Source organism: Chanodichthys erythropterus, chromosome 7, assembly GCF_024489055.1.
Source record: "Chanodichthys erythropterus isolate Z2021 chromosome 7, ASM2448905v1, whole genome shotgun sequence".
Classification (NCBI taxonomy): Eukaryota; Metazoa; Chordata; class Actinopteri; order Cypriniformes; family Xenocyprididae; genus Chanodichthys; species Chanodichthys erythropterus.
In genome coordinates this window covers 39,088,995-39,098,313 of record NC_090227.1, presented here as the reverse complement: position 1 = coordinate 39,098,313, position 9,319 = coordinate 39,088,995, and the positions used below count along the sequence as shown (strand labels likewise).

General features: G+C 42.7%; 1 protein-coding gene across 1 annotated transcript in view; it reads right to left on the bottom strand.

Annotated features, from left to right (window-relative positions):
- Positions 1–253: 253 nt before the first annotated feature.
- Positions 254–9,319, bottom strand: part of capn12 (calpain 12) — a 33,351-nt gene continuing 24,285 nt past the window's right edge. Inside the window, exons 19-20 of the mRNA XM_067389415.1 lie at positions 1,977–2,029; positions 254–370 (exon numbers count right to left, since the gene is read on the bottom strand). Of these exons, the coding sequence (XP_067245516.1) occupies positions 344–370; positions 1,977–2,029 (80 nt within the window). The 3' untranslated portion in view covers positions 254–343. The remainder of the gene's footprint in view (positions 371–1,976; positions 2,030–9,319) is intronic.

Below are 9,319 nucleotides of genomic sequence, written 5' to 3'. Positions count from 1 at the left end.
TCCACAGAAGAATGAGAGTCATATGGGTTTGGAATGTCATGAGGGTGAGTAAATGATGACAGAATGTTCATTTACATGTAAAATATCTCTTTAAAATATCTAATAATAGGAATATCTTTAAAATAGGGATGAAATGTTTTGTATCCAGGCAGTAATGACCTACATGGTCATAGACCCCAACTGATGGAGCAGTGAGTGGGTGGATGCAACTGCAGGGCAAAGGTCCGCAGATCACAAATGAGATAGAAGGGGGTGATGTTGGAGACGTAGGCCCAGATGGATGACGTCAGAGTAGTCTTGGCCTAGCAGGTCTGTCCCGCTGAGGTGTCGGGTCTGGACAGGCTCACACAGCCAACAGCCTGAGCAGCCACTGCACAAAGATCAGAGAAACGATTCAGTGAATGTGCTGTGCACATTAATAAATACATGCTTATATTGTACATACATAGTATAGATGCATATATCCTAAGGAATAGTTCACCTAAAAATGTAATTTCTGTCTAGGAGTGTTTGGCGTGGTAATGGATGTGACAGTGTTGATATGTTTGGTCTTGGCGGAATAAATCTGCAACGCTGCTACTGCAGAGCAAGTATGGGTTCTATACAGCTGGAGCTGGGGAAGGTGAAGGGTTTCTGAAGCTCGGTTGAGCAGCAAGCTCATTGGCTGCTGATACAGCAGGAATCAGTCAGCTGTGCCCTACAGAGAATCATGTGATTGCAAGCAGTTTGGGTTAAGGACCTATCAGCTTGCGCCATCTAGAGTTTCATGATAGAACTTTGTATTTATCCCTCTGGTGCTCTTTTGTTATGTTTTATTGTATGTATGTTTGTTTGCTTGTTTGATTTTTATTTTATCGAAATGGTACGAAACTTGGTAAAGGTTTTGGGACTTGCTATGTAAACACAAAAATAAATAAATAAATAAAAATAATGGATATGATACGAAAAGGTTAAATGGTCATGCTTGTACTCCTCGCGGTCAAAAATGCCCGCATTGGAAATGAATAAGAAACGGATTTTGTCTAGTGGAAACGTTTGGTACTGCGCCCAAACAAAATCTTACTGAAAGCTAATTTTTTGAGATATCAAACTCAAATTTGGAACATAACTTGTTTAGATTTATGGCTTTGATTTTTTCACAGTTTTAGAATAAAACATGTTTTGGAAAATATATATTTAATATAAAAATTGAAAATAGTATTTTTGTGTCTTCTTTAAAATGAGACAAAACTTAAGTCTGTGCTCCAAGGCATGCAAGATTTATGACAGTTTAAGTTGGAAATTTCATCTTCAGGTCTATGCTCAAAACTGGATTTCAACTACTGCATAAAAATAATTTAGTACCATAAAATCCCCCAAACATAAAATATTAAATAAAAAAACATTATCGAACTAAAATATATTACATTAATTTCACTGAAGAAAAAAAACGGTCATTTTTGACCGCCAAACAAAAAGCACGAGAGGGTTATTTACCCTAATGTCGATCTAACCGTGTATGATTTTCTTACTTCTGTGGAATATAAAAATGTTTAAAAAAAATTATGGTAACCAATTTCTCAAAATTGTCTTTTATGTTCCACAGAAGAAAGATATACAGAACGACTTGAGGGGAAATGATGACAGAATTTGCATTTTTGGGTGAACTATACTTTTAAGTGTAACTGTTGAAACCATCTCTAGGATAAGAATTCAAAATAGGATTTATTTATTTTTTATTCTATCTATTTTAGTAATAATAATAATAATAATAATATGCATTTAAAAAAAAAAAATCACTCAGCTGTACTTTTATTGACTAGAAATATCTGCAAGTCGTTAATATCGAATTGCTCTTGGTTATATCTGGACATGCCGTGCGTGATTGATATTTTTATATTGTGTTAATCATTTTAACATTAGTCAAAGATGGCTGTGGAAGAGATTGAAAGAACTGAGCTGATTTTGACAAACAAGGCAGCTGGAAAAGATCTTACAGCGTTGATGCCCTTGTCCTTCACCTCTGGGTTGGTCTCCGACTCATAGAGATCTGAGAAGAAACAATCAGCGAACTGAATCCTTGCAATTAACATGTTTACAGACAATGTGCACACTGCTAACGACGTCACAGACATCCTCGTCCACAGCCAATAAACCTCATGATGAGATGCAGTGCTACACGATTATATTTACCTTCACACTGGATGCAGACAGTGATAACCATATGTTAATGGGCAAACCGTATATTCAATCTAACAAATTTAATAAATAACAAAATGGCTACAAATTTCTAATAATAAATAGCATATGAATCATAATGGATAGTGTTTTTGTCCTCAACCCGTTATGAAAGTGACGTATCTGATTCAATGTTCATTTTGTTTGTGTGTGTGTGTGTGTGTGTGTGTGTGTGTTTGAATGAGCAGCATTCCAGTGCTTACAGGGGATTAAAGGATACATCTAAGCCATAGATGTGTAGGAAGCAGCCATAGATTCACACTGTCTGCAAGAAACTTCATCTGGATGTCACTGAAGAAATGGACTCTTTAGACCAAGCAATGTTTTTACAGTCTTCTACTGACAAGTTTTGGTGAGTTTGTGTCCACTGTAGCCTCAGTGTCCTATTCTTAGCTGACAGGAGTGGAACATGATCTTCTGCTGCTGTAGAACATCCACTGCCACATTTGACACGCTGTGTGTTTAGAAAGGCTCTTCTGCATAGCGCTGCGGTAACGTCTGGTTATTTCAATTACTGTCACCTTCCTGTCTGCTTGAACCAGTCTGGCCATTCCCCTCTGACCTCTCTGAATAAGAAGGCATTTTTTGTCCACAGCACTGCCACTCGCTAGTATTTTTGTATTTTTTCCCCCTGCCATTCTCTGCTGATTCTAGAGATTGTCATACACAAAAATCACAGAAGATCGGCAGGTTTTGAGAAACTAAAACCATTCCGTCTCGCACTAGCAATCATTTTTAAGGTCAAAGTCACTTGGATCATATTTCTTTCCAGTTCTGTTTTTTTAGTTTGAACAACAACTGATTGTCATTCAAATGTGTGAATGTTTTTATGCACTGATTTGCTGCTGCATGATTGGCCGTTTGGATATTTGCATTAACAAGCAGGTGTACCTAATAAAGTGACTACTGCATTTATATATTATTATAATTTTTTATTGTTTTTGAGGTCTCTTATGCTGACCAAGGATGCAATTATTTGATCAAATGAGTACAGTAAAAACACTAATATTGTGAAATATTATTACAATTTACAATAACTACTTTTTATTTATTCCTGTGATGCAAAGCTGAATTTTCAGCATCATTTCTCCAATCTTCAGTGTCACATGATCGGTCAGAAATCATTCTAATATGCTGATTTGAGACATTTCTCATTATTATTTATGTTGAAAACAGTTGTGCTGCTTCAGATTTTAATATTATCTTAATACTTTGATGAACAGAAAGTTTGCAAGAACAGCATTTATTTTAAATAGAAATATTTTGTAACATTATAAATGTTTTTACTGTCAATGTTCAATACTGCTGAGTAATAGCATTAGTTTCTTTAAAAAAAAATCTTACTTATCCTTACTTTTAACAGTAATGTATGATGCCTTCAAATCACAGTGAGTCACTTTCTTAGTTTTAGGCATTTCAATTGTAAAATCATACCTATGATCAAAGGCTATGAAATTTAGTCATAAAGCATTTTGTACTGTTGATAAAGAATGGAAAATAAGGTTGGCAGAAAACTCATCGAGGCAGTTAATAAGGCGACAGACTTGTGTGATGAAAATACACTGTAAGAAAAATCACAACAACGGAAAAGGTACTGGTGACTTTCTGCCCGGACATTATCTGTTCAGTTTACAGACATTTCCTTTGAGCCTAAAAAACAAAATGTAATGCATAATACAAAATACCGGTAAAACACCAGTGGAAAATGAATTCGGAAAATTCCTTCATGTTAACACATATATACACTTTCCATCATACCCTGTGAAAGCAAAAGTATGATATAAAACACATATCATCAATGAAACACCTAATTGTACATCTTTTACTTTTCATTATGATGTATTAGCACTAGAAATCCTCTCATCTCGGTCAGAAAGTGTAAAAAAAGTGCTCAAAAAATCTATTTTATCCTAACCAAAATTGTTTGTCATAATTATGACATCCAAACTCTTAGTCGGCATGAAACGGAAGTTGCTATATGTTTTCTTCCGTATTGTGACATATCTGAGTGAAAGGGCTTCTTGAAGAGAAAAAATATAGGGCGGGACTTAATTTTGTCCATCGGGGATGGTTGTGGTTTGCTATTGGTGAGTGACAGGTTGTCCCGCCCTCGCACCATGTCAAGTTATTTTGATGAAAGATTATAAGGGAACATGAATAACAAAAAATTATGTGCACAGACAAATCATTTATAATAAATGTGACCCTGGACCACAAAACCAGTCATAAGTCGCACGGGTATATTTGAAGAAATAGCCAACAATACATTGTATGGGTCAAAATTATAGATTTTTTTTTTTATGCAAAAAATCATTAGGATATTAAGTAAAGATAAATAAATACTTTGATTGTTGTGATCCTATCAGACTTATGATAGTAACCTGATTCGTAACAAAGCACTGTTCACCAGAGGAGAACTGGCCCCCCGACTAAGCCTGGTTTCTCCCAAGGTTTTTTTCTCCATTTTAACACCTATTTGCCACTTGTTTGCCACCTGATGTCACCTGTTGGAGTTTGGGTTCCTTGCCGCTGTCACCTTTGTCTTGCTTAGTTGGGGACACTTGACATTTGATTTGACATTTGATATTCAACAGTATTCTTGACATTTATTCAACAGCGCTTTGATCTGTCTGCATTGACACTATTCTTTAAGAGCTGCTGTGCAGCAAAAATGATGTACCAGTTATCAATGTAAAGCTGCTTTGACACAATCTGCATTGTAAAAAGCGCTATATAAATAAAGGAGACTTGACTTGACTTGACTCAAAGATCATGTTCCATGAAGATATTTTATACATTTTCTACTGTAAATAAATCAAAAATGTATTTTTGTGAGTGGATATGCATTGCTAAGGACTTCATTTGGACAACTTTAATGGCGATTTTCTCAATATTTTGATTTTTTTGCACCCTCAGATTACACATTTTCTAATAGTTGTATCTCGGCCAAATATTGTCCTATCCTAACAAAGCTTATTTATTCAGCTTTCAGATGATGTATAAATCTCAATTTCAAAAAATTGACCCTTATGACTGGTTTTATGACCAGTGTCAAAAATACTGCAATATTTCATAAAAAAATAAGAATGGTCAATTTTGATTTCATGGTGACTTTAAAGGGATAGTTGACCCAAAAATGAAAATTCTATCGTCATTTACTCGCCCTCAAGTGGTTCAAAATCTGTATAATTTTCTTTTTTCTGTTGAACACAAAGGAAGATATTTTGAAGAATGTGTTAAACTGAACAGTTTTGGGGCACCATTGACTTACATAGTAGTTCCCTTTCGTGGGAACTATCGACGCTACGTCAATGACGTGATGGGAACCCTCTGCATTTTGTGTTCGTGAAGCACCTCTGTATCCAACCAATGAGAAGATGTGACGTCAGAGGCGGGTGACGTCACGGACCAGGAAACTATAAAGCATACCCAGAAACAGAGAACGCCAGCTTCTGTTGTCTTCAGCAAGCTCTATCTGTATCTTGTCTTATTTAATGTTGTTTGTCCCTGCACACTGCACACACTGATCTCTTCGTCTGAGGACAAGAGTTTCACAAGCACAAAATAAGACAAAAAATATATATAAATGACGGAAAAGCAGCAAAAATTTACGAAGTGTGTTCCTCCCTGTCCGCGCTTCATTACGGACGGGGATACACACGATATGTGTGTAAAATGCCTGGGAGTTGAGCACGCACAGGCAGCTCTCGAGGGAGCTGTCTGTGTACACTGCGAGAGGCTCACTCTCAGAGTGCTGCGTTCACGCCGGGTGCTCTTTGAGGAGGGTGCCGCGGCGAGTGTTCCCCGCGGGTCCGGTCCCGCTGATGCTGAGGCACAGCGAAGGCTGCGCCCGTGGGGTTCACAAATGGATTTAGCAGAGAGGGGAGAGACGGGTCCTGCCCTATCGCTCCCCTTACCTGCTGAACCCAGTGTCTATCCTCCTCTGCGGTTTCTTCCCCCCGGAGAGAGACACCGGCACTCAACATATCTTCCTCCGAGGAGGTTGATGTGGAGGGTGCCGAAGAAGGAGATGAGGGACCGCCATCATCATCTCCAGCGCACGAGGAGCTTTTGGAGGTAGTGACCAGGGCAGTTGAAAAGTTAAGCATAGACTGGCCCGTAGAAAAAAGTGAAAATCAACCTAAAAGCAAACTTGATGAAAGATTTCTTCCAGCGCGGTCATTACCCCAGCGCCGGGGTCTGTCATTCTTTCCCGACCTCCACACCGAGGTGTCGAGGTCGTGGAAGAGACCAGTACAATACCGTGTTTACAGCCCCCAAACGTCATTATACAGTAACATCATGGGGCTGAAACACCACGGCTATGGGGCGATGCCTCGGGTGGAAGAGAAGCTCGCGAGCTATCTCTCTCCCGAGTCTGCGTCGTCCCTTAAGACCCCGACGTTGCCCACTAAGCCATTAAAAACAACCTCCAGCTTAGTGGGCAAGGCTTATTCTGCGGCAGGTCAAGCGGCAGCATGCCTGCATACAATGTCTATCTTGCAGGCATACCAAGCCGATCTGCTGGGGGAAATAGATGAGAGCGGGGAAGCATCATTTGAAGCCATACACGAACTCAGAAAGGCGACAGATCTAGTTCTCCGGGCCACCAAGGAGACGGCCAAATCAATCGGCCGCTCTATGGCAGCCCTGGTGGCCACGGAGAGGCATCTATGGCTTAATTTATCCGATATAAAAGAAAAGGATAAAAATGTCCTGATGGACGCGCCGCTGTCTCCTGGTGGCCTGTTCGGCGACGCAGTGACATCTGTCGTCGACAGGTTCCAGGAGACACGCAAACAGTCAGCGGCGTTTCAAAAGCTTCTCCCCCGTCGCTCTCATCCCCCCGAGACTGCTGGGCGGGAGCAGTCACGGCAGATAGCCAGCTCCTGGGCGCACAGGGCGCAGCAGAAAGCCAGTGTGGCCACCGGGACCGGGGCGGTCAGCACAGGCGAAGCCAAGAAAAGGTCCTGACGCCAGTCATTTGGGACCTTTGAGGGCAGTCCCCTCCGGGGTAATTCAATTATCATCTCGGGTGCCCGTTCTACCCCGGTGCCCTCAGGGGGCTGTCCTGCCAACCCTGCCACCCAGTGTGCGTCAGGGCGCAGCGGTCTGCACCGATCCTCCGAGGGGGATCGGTCAGCGCTCGATTCATTTGTCTGCCGGTGCGCCGCGTCAGATGAATGAGCCAAGTGCTCAAAAAACACCAGTGACCAGTCTCGAGAGACTGGTTCCCTTAGTAGAATATATGGAAGAATGGAAACGTCTCCCGAACATTTCAAAATGGGTGCTGCTCATGATACAACAGGGTTACAGAATTCAGTTTGGTTCTCGACCGCCCAAGTTCAATGGGGTTCTCCACACAGTGGTAGCCCCAGAGCAGTCTCTGGTGATGGAACATGAAGTTACGACGCTTTTGCAAAAAGGAGCTATAGAGAGGGTTCCTCCTCCCAGCAAAATGTCAGGCTTTTACAGCCGTTACTTCATTTTTCCAAAGAAGGATGGAGGGTTGCGTCCGATCATAGATTTACGTGTGTTAAATCGAGTTCAAATGCTCACACTCAAACAGATTATCCCAGAGATCAGGTCCGAGGATTGGTTTGTGGCAATAGACTTATTTCCATGTATCCATCCATCCTTCTCACAGGAAGTTCCTCAGGTTCGCTTTCAGGGGCGAAGCTTACCAATAAAGGGTCCTTCCTTTCGGCCTATCTCTATCACCCCGCACGTTCACGAAGTGCGTGGATGCAGCGCTGGCTCCGCTGAGACTCCAGGGCATCCGCATACTGAACTATATCGACGATTGGTTGATACTAGCTCAAACAGAACGACTAGCAGTTCAGCATCGAGATGTTGTTCTGTCACACATAAAGAAGCTTGGGTTGAGACTCAATGCCAAAAAGAGTGTGCTGATCCCGAGTCAAGTTGCGAATTATCTAGGTGTAATCTGGGATTCCACTACGATGCAGGCGCAATTGACTCCTGCTCGTGTGAATGCCATTCTCGGGGCCGTGAATGGGGTGAAGTTAGGCCAGTCACTCACTGTAAAACAGTTTCAGAGACTGCTGGGTCTGATGGCAGCTGCGTCCAACATTATTACTATCGGCCTTCTGCACATGAGACCCTTACAGTGGTGGCTCAGGACCAAGGGGTTTTCCCCGAGGGGAAATCCTTTTCGTATGATCAAAGTCACGCGGCGATGCCTTCGTGCTCTGGTCATGTGGAAAAAGCCTTGGTTCCTGTCCCAAGGACCCGTGTTGGGAACTCCTCGTCGTCGCGTAATGCTAACGACAGATGCTTCCCTCACGGGCTGGGGGGCGATCATGAGTGGTGGCTCAGCTCAGGGTCTCTGGGAGGACCATCAGCTCTCCTGGCAGAAAAATCGGCTGGAGATGATGGCGGTGTTTCTAGCTCTAAAACACTTCCTCCCAGACCTGAGGGGACACCATGTGTTGGTCCGCACAGACAACACTACGGTGGTCTCATATATAAACCACCAGGGGGGTTTGCGGTCTCGCCTGCTATGCAATCTGGTCAGCCGCATCCTCCTGTGGGCCCAGGGAAAACTCCTTTCACTGAAAGCAGCATATATTCCCGGGCGGTTGAATGTGGGAGCAGACACTCTGTCGAGGCAGGGCGCGAGGCCGGGGGAATGGAAACTCCACACCGAGGTGGCGGAGTTGATATGGAAAGTCTACGGACGAGCTCAAGTCGATCTATTTGCCACAGAGGAGTCAACTCAGTGCCCTCTGTGGTACTCTCTGGAGCACCCAGCACCCCTAGGGCTGGATGCTATGCTACAGACGTGGCCGAGGCTAGGTCTGTACACATTTCCCCCCAGTCTCATTGCTCCCGGGAGTTCTGGACAAGGTTCGCCAGGAGAGGGCCGACCTAATACTGGTGGCTCCTTACTGGCCAACAAGAATATGGTTTGCGGACCTAATATCTCTCCTTCACGGCTCTCCAATGGAGCTTCCTCTCAGACAGGATCTCCTGTCACAAGCAGGCGGCACGATTCTCCATCTCCTCCCAGAAATGTGGAAGCAATGGGCCTGGCCTCTGAGGGGGCAAGGCTCATAGAATCTGGTCTCCCAACCGAGGT